Genomic DNA, 16239 nt, shown 5'->3' on the forward strand with positions numbered 1-16239 from the left:
AATCTAAGAGCTATGATGTGAAGGAATTAGCATTTCATAATGAATCTGGAAGAAATCAACTTGAAGTGCCAAATGGCAGTGATGTCCTCATTTATGTACCTAGAGTGGCCCAAAGCCTCTACTTATAATCGTGTTCGTTCGTCGTAATCCCTAGATGCTCTATCAACGGGATGTCAAACATGAGCCCTCTGATCAACCCAACGCCGGAGGCCCCATTCTTAGCCAAGTTACGCCATGCATCCAATGCTATCGAACCGGTATTGTAACGAAAATAAAGGGGAAAAAAAAAGGGGGTATTTCATCAAACCACAAAACCAAGTTGATCCCTCTCATCATCCACCAGTCGTCCCCATTCCAGCAGTAGCCGGAACATGTAAACGCGCATGTCCTCTCTCCGAAGTGCCTTGCGGCTCCACGCCCTGCCTTCTTCCGCAATAGCCTCTGCTCGCCTCTTGCCTTCCGTGTCAATCCCAAAGTACGACAGGAGATCCCACAGCTCGTGGAGTCGCACATCGACGGGGACGTAGTGGCGCCACGCGTGGACTCTCTCGTTGAACCAAGTCCGGAAGAGGCCGGAGCGGTAAACGAGACTCTTGCTGCGGAGGAACGGGATGAAACGTCCGCTGAATCCCGCGCCGTCGAGGTCCATCAGGTGTGCGTACTTCCAATGGTCGGTGAAAGGAACCTGCGACTTGTCGGGCGAGTCCTGGCCGATGCCCCAGAAGGTATCCTTTTCGCTCTGGCAGTCCTCTCGGTGGCACTTGGTCCATCTGCTTACGAACCCAACGTCAAAATCTGGCGCATCATCTGGTCCCAAGACTTTGGTCTGACCGTCCTGTTGAAGTTTGGCAACCCTTGTGATCGTATTTGCAGCCTGGACGAATCGGGCCCTGAGAAAGCCCTGCCACGAGCCCCGGGCTGCGTACCCATCCGAAGATGAGCCCCTCCAGAACATGGTGTTCTTCTTCTTGCTCCATTCCATATCCTCGTTTTCATCATATGCGGCCTTGTCGTCGTAGTTCCAAGGCGAAGGCACCAAAATATCGGCAAACCCTGACGTCCTGCTTTGACTGAACACGGGAAATGCCTCTTTGGTGAACAGGGCTGGCGCAGGAGACAGTAGAAATCCGTGAAGGTAGGCCAAATCCGGTTGATGGCAGAGGTCTGTTGCCGAGGTCCAGTTCGACACAACGGGGTTCACGAGCGCCTCAAAGACGCGGATAGCATGCGGCAGGAGGCATCCACGGCACGCCTCCTTGGTGCTCCACCATCTCGTATTCCGGGCGGCGGAGTCAGGCGGGCAGGTTGGAGCAACAAACTCGTAGTAGTTTTGATCTCGGATGCGGTCTTCGAAGAAGGGGGACCGCGCCTCAGGTCCCTTCACGGCATCATCGTCGCCCCAGACTGCCGACTTGGACCTGTCAAACTTCTTTCGGTCCTTCGTATGGAGTAGCTTTGTCCTCGACTCCAAGCCAACGCTGTGAAGCCTCGACATGTCTTCGAATGGGATTGCCACGCGAGGCTCGTCGTTCAGATTGATGGCAAAGTCCATGTCGGGGAGATGCTCGGCAAAGTCCTCAATCATGTTCTTCATAGAGGTCATCATCCACATGTGAGACCCAGGCGTACCGGGAGCCACATTGACCTTTCCCCCACGAATCCGAATGCCTCCCATGCCAAGCCACGGAATCTCCAAGGAATGCTTCGTATGATCGCGTAGAACGTTCGGCGCAACGCCCCAAAACGGAAGTAAATCGTCATTGATCTGTGTGAAATCGTCGATAATGGGCGAGCCGTTGGCAACAGCGTACTCGTACCACTTGTCGAAGTTAGGAGGCGGTGCCACACCATACCGCTGTTGATATTCTTTCGCTGCGCCCTCGAAGGTGGAGCTCTGATTCGCTCTCCCGATCCAGGTGTCGGACTTGGTGTTTGCCGCAGAAAGGAGATCGGGGAAGGATAGGGTATCGGTAGAGTTGAAGTCCGGGTAGAAGATGAGGTATGTTCCACAGAGGACGCCGACAAGAACGACGTACCACATCAAGAGAAACCTGATGAGTCGTGGATCCCCCGACGAGGACCCAGAGGCATTGGCGATATCCTTTTCGTATCGCAAAAGGAGGCCGACACCTACAATCGTAAGAGCGCTAGCTATCATGTAGTGCAGAGAACCGTCCATGGGTAGCGCGGCCTGCAGTATGCGGACGAGCTGATGGGCATAAACGCCTGAAGCCGTGACAACCATCCCCAACGTGCTAGGATGCATGCCACTCATGACATAAAATCCCAAAATCAGCCCCAGCGACGCCACCGTGCTGTCCGTCAGTAGATCTCTGATTTCGACAAATTGCAGTCCAAACGCCCACCGGGTGTTTCGAGCATTGTGGAGGGAGAAGCAGGCAAGCAAAGCCAGTACGCCTGCGGAACCTAGAAAGAGTCTTGACACGAATCCCCATGCTTGTGGCGCATCGTCCACAGTGTCCTGCCGCCATTTCGAGAGGTAGAACAACAGCAGCGCATCCAAGATGACAGTAACGACCTGGACTATGGGGATCTGTCTTTCCCAACGGAAGAAGCCTGCAGGGCAGATTGCGCCGGCTGACTGTGTTGACAGTGCGAGCGTGGCCCTTGTGGCGCAGGCCCATACGATAGCAATAATGAAGTAGCGCAAGTGAGCAACGTTACAGTAGTGTCGGGATCGGGCTTGGTCGCCAGTGTGTTGTTGGAGTCGTATGGTAGAGGGAGAAACCGTCGTGTAGAGGACGACAAGAGCTGGGAGAAATACCTGCGCGCGGCGTGTTAGTTCTTTCCGATCATGGGCTTTCTCAACATTGCGACAGCTGCCGGGAGACGAACCTCGAAGCTTTCCCATGAGCAGTGAATCGTGCGGATGGTGCGCCAAAAGAGCAGCGACCGCAGGACAAGAGCGCATCCTAGGAAGAAGTAAGGTGACAACAAGAACCGAGGGTTGCGCGCGACGTCGATGCCGGTTTGGAGTCGTCTTTGCCAGTCATTTTTCGAGGAAGAGAAGGTTGCGAGTTGATATCTGCTGCTCGAACTTTTCCACGGCAATAGTTGTCTGCACCATATAGCGATGAGCAAGCCGGATTCGAAGAGCGTCAGGATGGAGAAATGTATTGGCCGCTCTGCTTAGTGTTAGTAATAGTTGTCGTTTATGCGATGATTGTGTCGCAATCTGTAAATGAGGTAAAGGAAAGAGTCCGTGGGTTTCACTGACCAAAAGCAGCGCTGCTGTTAAACCGTAAGGATATCCATGCTGTGCATGCAAGTAGTAAAATACTGGTAGCAGAGTTGATGTCAGCAATGTCAATGTCGCAGGCCCCAGAACAATTGAGCAAGAAATAAGAGAGGTCGAATCAAAAAAAAGCTGCAGGTTTGAGACTTCTCTGATGCCATCTGAGACCGCATAGCAGGTAAGGGAGGTAAAGTAAAGGTAGTACAGCAGGGAATGAGGGTGTTTACTCACCAAGCCGCCAAGATGCCATGTCTCTTCAGCGGGGCCGCCATCGGCGTCTGTCAACTTGCCCTACCCAGCGCCGGCTTGGCAAGCGGAGAGACGGAGACTCCAGATGTAACGGGATAAAAAGATGACGGGGGAATGGTCTGGGATGCGAGAAGAAGAACCAAAGAAGAGTGGCAAAAGGATCATGCTACTGTAAGGTAAGAGATCCTATTGCGACCATGACATTTGTTGGTCCAAATTCCACACTCGGATGCAGACGAGACTTTGCCTGGGTGCGGCGGCGCGCGCCTATGAAAAGATGGAAGCGGCAGGCAAGGTGACGGACAAGCCCAAGGTAAGCTGACGGGGGGATTAGAGACTAGGCAAAGCAAGGTCAAAGCTGATGGAACAAGCCCAGACTAGAAATAGAAGAAGGAAGAGGGAGAGCGAGGACAAAGACGAGGGGGAAGGGGAAGAAGGAATAGAAGAAACATGCAAGACAAGGCCGGCTCGAGGGTAGTGCTTCCTGAAGAATGGCTAGCGTACGCCCGACACACACACGAGTGACAAACACCCGCCCATACGGATACCACGATGGGAGCCTCCAAGGTATCAGGTAATGGGTAGCTATCTTGGGGCAATCGTTAATGGGCTTGGCTGCGGTCGCTACCGCAGCTACACGCAACGAATACCTAATGAGGCACTTCATTGCTGTGTAAGGTAGGTAAGAAGGTAGTACAAGAGGCAAACAAGCAGATGGGAAGCAACCACCAACGAACTGCCAAGTGACAAACCCTACTTTCCTCTTCCCACCTTTAGTTAGAACTCGGGCAACTTGGAGGGGCTGGGAGAGTCCATCCAGCGTTTGCTGTGCCTTCTTTCTATCTCTGACCAAGGTACGAGCCAATCATGTTCTAGCGGGCCGCCCGTCCAGTACGGCGTAGCATTCTACCGTCATTGTGCCGTACAGCCGGTCCACACACGAGGGTGCGAGAAGAAATCTTGGTTGGAAGCTGCAAATCCCCGTCCTGGTGGTAGTAGTAGTTTCTCGCCCGTATCGTATTGAACACTGGTCAACCAACCGTCAGTGGTCGTCCAAGAAACGTGGCGTGGGACGCGACAGGTTGGCATGGGATGGGCCTGGGCCTTCGCTACGGATACTGCGTACAAACGGGGCCGTTTGTGAACCGGGGTGAAGAATAGCAGAAAGTGGTACGGAGTACTGAGCACAGATGGAGAGGGTGGGGGGGGAACGGCAAGAACGAACAAACAGACGAAAGCATGGCGTCATGGGCGCAGCTGTCTGTAACGGTCAATGTGGCTTCCCCGGTACGTGATGCGTACCTGAGCCTTAGCTGACGGGGCATTAAGCCATACCCAAGTTACTGGGCCCTCCTCCAACAGAAAGCAAGTAAGAATAGGAGTTGAGTTTTACTCCTGAATTCATCCGTAATGATTTTCTGGAGGGATACTTCTGCACCGGGGGGATACTTTTGCACGGCCTCCGGCGTACGTGTACATCATACCGCACATATTGGTCCTTGGTGAGAGCGGCCATGGTTGGTGTGTGGAGAAGGAATAGAATCAGTGCGACTCATGGACAATTGCTTGCCCTCCAGGCTCCGACTCCATCCCTCGACATTCCGATCTGCGGGCCCGGTGGGCCGGGTCTTGTTTTGCATCTGCCATCCCTTTTTGGATCAGAAATCCGTATCCGTAGTTCTGGGATAATACGTTATACAAGAGACGAAAGTAAACGCTGGCAAGTTTTGAGATGAACGACCTTGATTAGAGATGGGATGGGATGGGATGATTGAGAATGAAGAAAACCCTAAGGATAAAAGTCTACTTGCCCACTATTCGTATTCACCTGCTGTTACGGGTGTGAGTCCTTTTGCAACTTGCACGGACACAAGAATCTCAACTTCTCAACCAATGTCGTGCGGAGGAATCAAGTGATTAATTAATCCTTCTGCCTATTTCAATACCGTGGGCCCCCATCTGTAATCGGCATCCCGCGTCGATCATGCACAAAGAAACCTTCTTCTTCCTTACTAGTGACCGGCCAAGGGCAAGGCGAAGCTTATTGTCATCCAATTCTAAGCCGCATCTTTCCACCACCCATCGCCCCCATGTACGGATATACGCCATAATCTTACCGTTCAATACGGTAGGGCGAATAGAGCCTCACATTTCAGCCTCATGTCAGCTCATGACTTTGTCTTTTTTATTAGCAGTCCCTCGTTTAAAGTGTCCCGCATGTGCAGAATAGTTGGATCAGAACGAACGGGTCATCCTGTCAAGACATTGCAATAGTCGAACCCGAAAATGGACGTTCAAATCGTTCATGACACTGCCATTGATTCATTCAGCCCAAGATTGATCCCCCCGGTCTATGGTTTTCACTTTTTGTCTTTCACCCAGCCTTAACATGCGAATATGACTCTTTTTGCTCTCTCTTGACCTCCCATTCCTGCCGAGAAATCCTCGTGTGCTGCCATCATCGGCGTGTGTCGTTTAAGCGCGCTGCCGTTGTCTGGGAGCAGCGCGAATGATGTCGTCTACGCGAAGAAGAAGCTACTGTGTGTTAGTCGTTTATCCCAAATATCATCTCACAATCAACACCAAAGGCGTTGCTACGGGGGCGGGACGTACCTCTGCTGCTTCACTGGCAGATGAAACGACCGCTCTCTTCAGCTTGTAACTCTCAACGACACCCAAGTCACGCATGTCGGTGATGCCTCCGCCGGGTGACAGCAGGTCCAATCCATAATTCGTCATGCCGTCGTAAATCGCCTTTCTCAGACGGGCCACAAGCTCGCCAGAGTCGAGACCTGCGTTGTCGGCCAGAATGGTGGGCAGCTGGCGCAGCGCAGTCGCAAAGCTGCTGACGGCCATCTGCTTCTTGCCCTCAACGCGAGTGGCAGCACCCTCGACAGCCTTAGCCATGACCATCTCAGCACATCCACCACCAAGAGTGGTCCACGGCTCCTTCACCGTCTGTGACAGAACGGCGAGGGCGTCGTGCAGACTGCGCTCCGCCTCGTCCAGAAGCTGATCTGTGGCACCGCGCAGCACAATAGTGCATGCCTCGCCGGCAGCAACACCAGAGAACTTGATCAAGGTATCCTCGCCAATGATGACCTCCTCGATAAGATCGCACTGTCCCAGCTTGACCTGGTCGGGGTGGTCAAAAGTCGAGGCAATCTCACCGCCCGTCACCAACGCCAATCTCTCAATACCGTCAAAGTCGGCGTGCTCGATGGACATAATGCCGGCATCTGTGAAGAGCTGCTCGGGCCAGTTGTAGATGAGTTGTCTGTTGATGAAGCAGTTGATGCCGTGCGACTTGATCTTCTCCACCTTTGCCTTCATCTTCTCCTTCTCGGCCTTCTCGAGGTCGGCCAACTTGCTCGTTGTTGACACCTTGACGCGGGCGCCAAAGATCTTGATCTTGTCTGTATCCATAGAGGTGTTGGCGACCAGGATCTTGGCCTTCTCGAGGCGCTTGGGCTGGTTGACACCAATCTTCTTGTCGAGAATGAAACCCTCGTCGAGGTACGAGTCGCTCAACTTGCCACCGGCCTTCTTGATGATTTGGATATGGCTCAGGTCGGAGGAGTTCTTGAGTCGCAGCACGGCATCGCAGGCGAGCTTGGAGAAGTGGTCGCGGTCCTGGGCCAGAACCTTGGAGCTGAGGGTGGTGCGGGCAATGGCCTGCAGGTCTTTTCTGAATGCCTCGGGAGTGTTGCTGCGGTCGACGGCAGACTCCTTCAGGGCCTTGAGGGCAGCCTGGCTTGCTATCCGGTAACCCTCGATGATGGTCTGAGGGTGGATCTTCTTGTCGACAAGCTTCTCAGCTTCGCGCAGAAGCTCCGCCGCAAGGACAGCAACGGATGTAGTACCATCACCGACCTCATCGTCCTGGACCTTGGAAATGTTTACCAGCACCTTGGCCGCAGCGTTGTCGAGGGCAATAGACTTCAGAATGGTAGCGCCGTCGTTCGTGACCATGATCTCGCCAGTCGATCTGGACGTTTGTCAGCCATGTCAGTGGATCACAGCGGAATGGGGGGTGATTCAAAAGTAGGCGGGGTTCAACATACGCAGACTGCAGAATCTTGTCCATACCCTTAGGACCGAGGGTGCTCTTGACGAGATCGCCGACGGCGATAGCGCCAACGAAGGCGGAGAGACGGGCATTCTCTCCCTTCTCCTCCGTGGTACCGTCCTCGAAGATTTGTGTCGGGCTGAAGGACGACTAGAGGGGCACACTTTTGTCAGCGTCACAGCCCACGCACACGGGGCAACAGATGCTTGAGACGAACCATGGTGAATGTGTATTATGCAGACACTCTGTATCGAAAGTCGAATCGGTGACTGGGTGAGTGGGGGGAAGTAAAGGTGTCTGAGTAGTACGGAATCCTCAGCCTTGGGGAAGCTTCACCGAGAAAATCGTCGTAGAAAATTTGGGGGGGTTCAGCCTGGCGAAGTGGGGGTGTGCTGGGCAGGAGCTTCCAGGCAGTGTGGTCAGCGAAGCAAAGCTGCTGTGGTGTTTCTACAGACGTCCATCCTCCACTGTAGCAGTTGCCAGTGGTCAGTGCGCGCCGCCGCTCATGGCTGCAATTGGCACCTGGCGGGGTTACATCTTACCTATCGGGGGAAGCTTCTCTGGGCGGTGAGTGACCCTGAAGCAATCCAAGATGGGAAAGTGTGCCTGACGGTGAGGACTGGCAGAATCTCCACGTGACTTTATTGGAGGTGACAGTCGCGACCGGGCAGGTACCGTGGTTTCTTAGGTAAGGTACCGAAGGTAGCGAGGGGCTTACTCCGGGGCCGGAACAACCCAATAATCCAGCCCACACGAATCTGCCATATCACCAAAAACTTTCCAAAACGAGGTCCAAATTGTGTGCGCGATAGTCACTTGGTCCCCTTTTGCCCCCGCTGTAGAACTCCCCCTCGAGACGTGAAATCCATTCGGTCAATAAGTCGTTAGCATCAAAATCTCCAGAGCCAGTTCGTAGAATTTGCACCGTACTTGCCCTGCATCCAGAGCCACCTTGAAGCGCTCCGCAAGTCCAAAACCCTCACAAAAAAACCGAGAAAATCGCGGGGCACTTTTCAACCACTGGAAAGCCACCCAACCCCACTCTATTTGGCACCTCTTTTTTTCCTCCCACCACAGAAAGGCCATCGCAACGCTTCCTCACCGAGAGACACGCACCCCCTTCCCCTTCCGTCCCCCGATTCCGAAGAAAGCACAACCGCCACACCTCGACTGTAGACTGATCCAGTCGTCGCAATCATGGCGCCTTCTTTCGACCATCTGCGCGAGGCAGATCTCGACGACGACGAGTACGATGAGGAGGAGATCGACATCTCCGACCTGCGCGAAAAGTACGAGGTTCAGCTGGAGCAAGGATACGACACCTTCGTGGTCATCGATGGCCTTCCCGAAGTGAACGAGGACCAGAAGCCCAAGCTGGTCAAGTTCTTGCTGAAGAAGCTGAACTCTGTTGGAAAGACGAGGGAGGACCTGATTTACATGCCCATGGGCGAGAATGGAAAGTCGCTGAGGTACGTTTGCCTTGGTGGATCCCATCTCGGATCTTACCCAAAGAGATGGATCGCGTTCGAGACAAAATAGCAATGCTAACTATGACCGCTCAGATTTGCCTTTGTCGAGTACTCTTCCCCCAGCGAGGCTGCCGCTGCCGTTCGCGGACTCGACCAGGTCCCTCTCGACAAGAAGCACATCCTCCGTGTCAACAAGCTCACCGATGTCGACCGCTACGGCCGCGAAGGCAAGGTCCACGAGGAGTACACGCCGCCTCACATTGAGGAGTTCACCGAGACCGAGCACCTGAGATCATTCATGAAGGACCCCAGCGGCCGTGGAAGAGACCAGTTCGCCATGTACCGTGGCGACACCGTCGGCGTCTTCTGGAACAACGAGAAGGACATCCCCGAGAACGTCGTTGACCGTCAAAATTGGACAGACAGCTTCATCCGGTGGTCACCACAGGGAACCTACCTCACCTCGGTCCACGCTCAGGGTGTTCAGACTTGGGGCGGCCCGTCGTGGTCAAGGCAGAAGCGTTTCCCCCACCCCTTCGTCACCTTCGTCGACTGGTCTCCTTCCGAGAAGTACCTGGTTACATGGTCTGCCCGCCCCATCTCCATCCCCGACGAGGGCCACCCGGCCTTGTCTGTCGATGATGATGGCAAGAACTACGTCATCTGGAGCGCCGAGTCTGGCAAGCCTATCCGTTCCTTCGCCAACCTGGATATGGAGGGCATGGACGAGGCAAAGCAGCGCAAGCTCCTCTGGCCCGCCTTCAAGTGGTCCGCTGATGACAAGTACGTCGCGCGTCTCAACTACCAGACCGGTATCTCTGTCTACGAGCTTCCCCGCATGAACCTCCTCGACAAGACTTCCATCAAGATTGAGGGTATCATGGAGTTCGACTGGGCCCCGGCCACCGTTCAAAGAGATGGTATCAAGACGTACGAGCAGCTTCTTACCTACTGGACACCCGAAATCGGCAGCAACCCCGCCAAGGTCGGTCTTATGACCATCCCCAGCAAGGAAGTTGTCCGTCAACTGCCCCTCTTCAGCGTCTCCGACGCCAAGCTCCACTGGCAATCCGATGCCTCATACCTCTGCGTCAAGGTCGACCGTCACTCCAAGTCCAAGAAGTCCCAGGCTACCACTCTCGAGATCTTCCGCATCAAGGAGAAGGGCGTTCCCGTCGAGGTTGTCGACACCATCAAGGACACAGTCATTAACTTTGCCTGGGAGCCCAAGGGTGACAGATTCGTCATTATCACGACAACTGAGCCCGTCGGCGCAGTCGCCGTCGCCCCCAAGACCTCCGTTGCCTTCTTCTGCCCCGAGAAGGCCAAGGGCAACGTTGTTGGTAACTTCAAGCACCTCCGCACCCTGGAGAAGAAGAACAGCAACGCCATCTACTGGTCCCCCCGCGGTAGATTCGTCGTCATCGCCACCGTCCACAACCAACAGAGCTCCGACCTTGACTTCTTCGACCTCGACTTTGAGGGCGAGAAGCCCGAGTCAGACAAGGACCTGACCGCCAACCTCCAGCTCATGAACACGGGCGACCACTACGGCGTCACCGACATTGAGTGGGACCCCTCAGGACGCTTCGTCGCCACCTGGGCCTCCGCCTGGAAGCACTCTGTACGTTGCCATGCTTCCCCTTGCTTTGAACGAATGCGATTACTGACCAAACTCACTATAGATGGAAAACGGATACCACATCTACGACTTCAAGGGTGAGGCTCTCCGCGAGGAGCCCGTCGAGAAGTTCAAGCAGCTCGCGTGGCGCCCCCGCCCCCCGACACTGCTCACCAAGGAGGAGCAGAAGCAGATCCGCAAGAACCTCCGCGAGTACAGCCGCGTCTTCGAGCAGGAGGACATGGACCGCGGTGCCTCTGCCGACCGCGAGGTCGTCGAGGCCCGCCGCCGCCAGCTCGCCGAGTGGGTCGCCTGGCGCGAGTCCATCGAGGAGGAGGTCGCCGACGAGCGCACGGACCTCGGTCTGCCCCTGGACATTGTCGCCTACCTCCTCTCCCAGAAGACGCAGGCCAGCGAGGGTGAGGAGCAGATCATTGAGGAGATTGTGGAGGAGGTTCTCGAGGAGACGGAGGAGATTGTCAACTAAAGGGGTACCATAGTACCTAGGCAAGGGATGACATGAGGGGTTTGAGGATTTTTTGTTGTGTGTTTTAGACGAGGACGGAAGCAACAGCCATCGTCCGCTCACAAGTTGTCGCAGTTCCTGGAAAGAGAGCAAAAAAGGGGCCATGATGAGGAGTGAAAAGTCTAAAGGGGGCGCCCGTCACGAGCCTTTCCCAGTTGTTTTCTCATTTGGGCGGTCAGGTGAGGTTGGGCATCTGCACAGGAAGGTTAGTTAATTCATGGATTTGAAGACACGCGCTGTGCCATTGACAAGTGCAAGTGAATTACGTTTCTTCGTGATGCTGCCCCCCCAGGCCTCATATTTGGGAGTATCTCGGTTAACGGCTCTAGCGACCAAGCCAATGTATCACGATGCATCACAAGATAATCCGCTTAGTGATGTACCAGGCCTACAGGCTCAAACGGATATGTTTAGGTGGGGCCATCTATCTTATCTCCCATCGAGCGCAAGTGCATACATACATAATCTTGTAGAGATCCAAATCCTGTGTCGCAGAAGCCTCATGAAGCATTCTAGGAGTCCTTCATAGGATGAGCCATGTGATTGCGAGTTTAACTACGTTGTCAGGCTCAGTCACGACGCTTCTCCAGACTCAAATATGAGTTGTAAATGCTAGCACACGTGGATTCTTCTACAATACGACTATGATACGAATGGGATATCAAAGAGGTGATCGACACCTCTGAAACAACGTCATGAACCCCGCCCGGTTCAAGAAGAAGAAAACAAGATGCGGATCGCTAGCGACGCCAGAAAATGTTTGATGCTAAACACCAACCCCCAAGTCGTCAACGGGGCGAACAAATGTGCTCCCTAATTAACGACGATGTAGAAACAATAGAGATTATATCCTCTATCCAGAGACATCTCTTGTCCCGCAAGATATAGACAAACATTGTTTTTATCCACAGGGAAAGCCGGGCCTGCCATGTTCCGCATGGTCAAGTTGCCTCGGCGCCCAGCGTCTGTATATCTACATGCCACAACAATGTCTGTCTTTTGTCCATGAGAATGCTCGCGCACTGCGAAACATCCAAGAGACAGACGAGAATAGTATATATCCCGTACAGGTAGAGATAAAAAAAAAAAAAAAAAAAAAAAAAAAAAAGCCACAAAAATGTTGCTACTACAAAAGCCAGCTCCCCACAGGTAATGTCCATCGCGCCGCAGACGCCGGTTGCTCTTTATACACGCCCATCAGTAGACAGCTTGCAGCCGACTGCCTCATGTGAGCTTAGTTGAGTGTTGTTGTTTTTCGGTGTATGTGCGATTCCCTCCGATGGAAGGGCCGGTACGACACCGGCCCAGGAGATTAGATATAAACAGTTAGGATCATGTCGTAGTTTTCCAAAGCCGAAATATTCATCAAGCGTAAAAAAAAATTTGGGTTGATACGAGACGGTTCGGAGCAGATTAGGCTTTGCCCGCTTCCCGAACTGATCGCATCCACTGGTCTTCGGCGCCATCGTCCCCAACGACAGCCTTACGGCCATCCTTGTTGGCGCCGCTCTCAACCAGCTTCTTGGCTTCCCCAGCCGACTTGGCGCCAAGGAGAGCCATTTCGTGACGCATGAGCGTAGCCACAGCTGCTCGCACCAAGACTGCATCGCCCTCAAAGACGTACACGTCCCACAGGCGAGCGGCCTCGTCCATGGCCAGGTGTGTCGTTCCGAGTCCCATGAAGAAGTTGCCGAGGTAGAAATCCGCGTCCCCCTCGGAGATATCCTTGGTCAGGTGCTCGTGAAGACGGGGAGCCTTGACGCTCAAAGTCTGCATCACGAGGTTGTAGGCTGAAGCCTTCGCACCGGGGTCTTCGGAGTAAAAGCTCAGAGGCAACGGGCGGTTCAGGACGTTGGCAAGGGCGATGAAGGTTGCTGACGGTGAGGGAAGGTTCAGTAACAGAAGGGCGGCGACAGTCTGTGAGACGAGTTAGTTGGATGATATCACCAAATCGATGTTTGTGGGACCTGAGGTAAACTTACGTTGCAACCCTTGACGTAGCCGATATCGCTTCGGTACAGCGCATAGGCAAATAAGACGTCAACGAGGCTCTCATGAAGTGGCCCGCCGACTTGGAAAATTCGAAGATCCTGCCAAGTGTGTTCGGCCACGTCTTTGCGGATAGCTGATAGCCAAGCCGCTCTCTGAATGTCCTCCGAATCGCCCTTGCCAGCCTTGACGCGCTCCTCGAGCTCCTGGGACCGGCCGAGGGCGGCCTTGTAGGACTTTTCAGACAGGCCAAGTTCGTTACCAATGGCCCGGGACCAGACCTGGCCTCTGCTGCGCGGAGCAATTCCCTTCCACCAAAGCTCACGGGTGCGACGTTCGCGGATCGCGTCGGTCCATCTCGGGATGATGTCGTCCTCCCAAATGTGCATCAGGCTGTCGGCCTTAACATCTCGTGAAGATTTCCGCGCCAGACGTGTAGCCTCACGGCGGCGATCCGCCTCGGCGCTGCGTGCCATCATCTTCATGTATTCGCGCAGATGACGCTTCTCTTCTGCGGGATCCTTGGGAGGAAGCCATGATGGTCTTGTGCGACTAAGCACAGCCTCCTTTTCTTTGGAGGCTGGAAGTGGGTCGATCATGATGTTGGTCTGGCTCCGAAGTGAAGGGAGTTCGGGAAGAGCCGACTTGACGCGGGGCTTCTGGGCGTGTTGCTCAAGAGATTTGCCATTCCACGTGTGACGTCCTGTAGGATTGGCATTTTCGGCAGCCTTTTCACGCACGGAATCTGAGTGCTCTTCGAGCTTCTCTGTCAGATCCTTGGCATCGGCACTGAGTTCTGCCAATGCGAGATTCCAGCTTCTTGCCCGAGTCTTGAGCGGTTCAGGCCCACGTTCGCCAATTGAAGACAGAGCGGTGTCGGACTTCCAAGACGGTGAACGCAAGCATCCCGTCTCAACTGGGATTGGAGATGTTCCATTGCCGACACTGCGAACACGTTCCTTTGGCGGCCTGTTGGGCGATGCTCCAGAGGAAGTTGGCCTGCTCGGTGTGCGCTCAAGCTTGGGTCTAGGAGAGATGGGAACATTGTCGAGAATGAGGCCGTCGGGAATGTCGTCTGTGTCATCCTCGTCGCACTCCTTTTCCAAATCAAACGTCGATTTTCTGTCTTGGTTCGACTGCCAGCTGCCCCGACGGGGTTTCAGGGGCACATTTGGGTCTCTCGGCAAGAGGGAGAAATTCGGGCTCGGGCTGCGATTCTTGCGGGGAAATTGAAGAGAAGTCGTCGAGTGGCTGGCGAAGCCTCGAGGATTTACCGGGTTCACCGGGCTTCGACGGGGATCGGAAAGGCGTCCAGCGCTTGGGCTGCGGCGGTTGAGAATGTGGCTGTCGGTCTTCAAGCTCAAGAAAGGGGGCCGAGAGGAACCGCGAGAGTGGGGAGCGAGGTCTGCCGTGGGACCTGTGCTTCTAGGCTTCGCGAGGTCTCGTGTCATCGGCGGGGAGCGAGAATGGGGTGGTTTCCATGACGGAGGACGGAAGTCGTTGGAGTAGGATCTCGAGTAAGGTTGAGAAGGCTTCGAATGTGACTCGCTTCGAACGCGTTGTGTGTCGTAATGAGAAGCATCGTCGTCAAGACCGATTTCTTCAAAGTGGCTAACGTCGTCCAGGACGCTATTGTCGTCGGAATTGAAGGACTTGAAGGAAGAGGACTTTGACGACTTTGAGGACGTCATACCTGGCGGCGAACCTGGACTGGGACCCGCGAGATCAACGTCTTGATGCCCGTATATCATCATTGCATCGCCGAGTGTCGAGGAGAAGGAAAAGGAAGGAAACGAAAGGGAGGAAGAGAAAACAAGACCAAAAGCTTGTTTGGCGGTCACTCTTGGTCGAGATTGTCGTGGCCAGGCCTTGGGAGGACGGGGCAACAGTCCAGAATAGGGTGGATGTGGAGGGCCCCCTTGGGCAGGTTGCTTGGGAGTCGGGACCTGGGTGCGGGTGCGTGGAGCGAGGGAAATGGACCAGGCTATGCTGTAATGATTGCTGGGATCTGGGCGTTGGAACCTTGAGGTGGGAGAGTGGTTGCGGGTTGCGCGGGTGGTTCGCAAGGCGCAATTATGCGTAGCGGGCAATCCCTGGCGAAGGGCTTGGCTGGTGCTTGGTCGTCTTGTCTTTCTGACGAGGGATGATGAGACGAGACGAAGGCAGACTGTCTGTGGGGAGGGACCCCTTGATGCTCAGTGTGTGCGAAAGCCCAGATGAAGTGTCTCGAAATTGGCTGGGATATTGACGGCGGGGTGGCCGGCTGTCAAGGTCACAGGACGCGTTGTGTCGAAGGAAGCAGTGACGGGAGTATGCGTCAATCAGGTCAAGATGGGATGATACAGCTGAAAGCGTTGACCTCGGGTTCGGTGTCGGTGTTGTATAAGCCTGTTGAATGGTATGATACTGGATGGAACTTGGAAGAATGTGCGTGTTGGCGGTGTTGGTGCGGTATGGTGCGGTATGGTGCGATGCGGGCGAATGAACGAATGTACGGATACGGATACAGAAAACAGCGATATAAAGTCCGTGAACGGCGACAATCTAGCGGTAAGAAGAGCGGTGGTAAGGTAGTTACGGATACTGATGAGGCACGGCGAGGTCCAAGGTATGGATGCGTTGTTGGCAAGGTGAGGTAGCGAGCGACGGTATGTAATAGTGTATGAAGACCCGGACAATAATGCACAGGTGTCAATTGATAGGCACGGACGGGATAGGGCTGGAGGGGGTGGTGAGTGAAACGAAAGGGATCCAAGGAATACTAAGGCAAGGTGAAGTAGCGAGCGTGGGATGGTGGATGGGATGGTAGATGACGAGGCGAGTCCAAGGCTTTCCAAATGGCAGAGGATAGTGAAAAAAAAAAAAAAAAAAAAAAAAAAAAAGATGACGGGAGATGAGGAGGGGTGAAGATGCAATGGGCAATTGGGTAGAGCCGAAATGACGGCAGATTTTGTAGAGAGCAAGCAAATGAGCGGCAAATCAACGATGAGTTGAGCTATGCATACGGATACAGGTAACAGCAGACAACAAGAGTGAAGTGAGCAGGGACAGGGAAGGCAG

General features: G+C 54.2%; 4 protein-coding genes across 4 annotated transcripts; 1 reads left to right on the top strand and 3 right to left on the bottom strand.

The window, feature by feature from the left end:
- Positions 1-60: 60 nt before the first annotated feature.
- On the bottom strand, positions 61-3692 carry BDP81DRAFT_210006 (uncharacterized protein). The gene is made up of 4 exons (XM_060582652.1): positions 3488-3692; positions 3239-3300; positions 2857-3146; positions 61-2785 (listed from the first exon to the last, which is right to left on the bottom strand). The coding sequence occupies exons 1-4, from the start codon at positions 3526-3528 to the stop codon at positions 302-304; spliced, it is 2877 nt and encodes a 958-aa protein (XP_060446072.1). The 5' UTR covers positions 3529-3692; the 3' UTR covers positions 61-301.
- Positions 3693-5857: 2165 nt separating this feature from the next.
- Positions 5858-8158, bottom strand: BDP81DRAFT_210017 (chaperonin Cpn60/TCP-1 family). The gene is made up of 4 exons (XM_060582653.1): positions 7792-8158; positions 7570-7724; positions 6119-7493; positions 5858-6040 (listed from the first exon to the last, which is right to left on the bottom strand). The coding sequence occupies exons 1-4, from the start codon at positions 7792-7794 to the stop codon at positions 5981-5983; spliced, it is 1593 nt and encodes a 530-aa protein (XP_060446073.1). The 5' UTR covers positions 7795-8158; the 3' UTR covers positions 5858-5980.
- Positions 8159-8771: 613 nt separating this feature from the next.
- On the top strand, positions 8772-11151 carry BDP81DRAFT_317751 (eukaryotic translation initiation factor eIF2A; the record flags this gene model as incomplete). Its single annotated transcript, XM_060584286.1, has 3 exons — positions 8772-9043; positions 9137-10667; positions 10729-11151. 3 exons carry the CDS (start codon positions 8772-8774, stop codon positions 11149-11151), a joined length of 2226 nt encoding a protein of 741 aa, XP_060446074.1.
- Positions 11152-12512: 1361 nt separating this feature from the next.
- On the bottom strand, positions 12513-15216 carry BDP81DRAFT_210036 (TBC domain-containing protein). Its single transcript, XM_060582654.1, has 2 exons — positions 13173-15216; positions 12513-13107 (listed from the first exon to the last, which is right to left on the bottom strand). The coding sequence occupies exons 1-2, from the start codon at positions 14931-14933 to the stop codon at positions 12604-12606; spliced, it is 2265 nt and encodes a 754-aa protein (XP_060446075.1). The 5' UTR covers positions 14934-15216; the 3' UTR covers positions 12513-12603.
- Positions 15217-16239: the final 1023 nt, after the last annotated feature.

The sequence above is a fragment of the Colletotrichum phormii genome (assembly GCF_030913505.1).
Source record: "Colletotrichum phormii strain CBS 102054 chromosome Unknown BDP81scaffold_8, whole genome shotgun sequence".
NCBI classification, from domain to species: Eukaryota; Fungi; Ascomycota; class Sordariomycetes; order Glomerellales; family Glomerellaceae; genus Colletotrichum; species Colletotrichum phormii.

Coding starts and splice junctions, on each gene's coding strand:
- BDP81DRAFT_210036 (XM_060582654.1), bottom strand. CDS start 14,933: ATGATGATATACGGGCATCAAGACGTTGATCTCGCGGGTCCCAGTCCA. Junction 13,108..13,172: donor GCTACGTCAAGGGTTGCAAC/GTAAGTTTACCT, acceptor CTCGTCTCACAG/ACTGTCGCCGCCCTTCTGTT.
- BDP81DRAFT_210017 (XM_060582653.1), bottom strand. Junction 7,494..7,569: donor GACAAGATTCTGCAGTCTGC/GTATGTTGAACC, acceptor ACAAACGTCCAG/ATCGACTGGCGAGATCATGG. Junction 6,041..6,118: donor CTGCCAGTGAAGCAGCAGAG/GTACGTCCCGCC, acceptor AACACACAGTAG/CTTCTTCTTCGCGTAGACGA.
- BDP81DRAFT_210006 (XM_060582652.1), bottom strand. CDS start 3,528: ATGGCGGCCCCGCTGAAGAGACATGGCATCTTGGCGGCTTG. Junction 3,147..3,238: donor TAACAGCAGCGCTGCTTTTG/GTCAGTGAAACC, acceptor AACACTAAGCAG/AGCGGCCAATACATTTCTCC. Junction 2,786..2,856: donor GCTCATGGGAAAGCTTCGAG/GTTCGTCTCCCG, acceptor CGCCGCGCGCAG/GTATTTCTCCCAGCTCTTGT.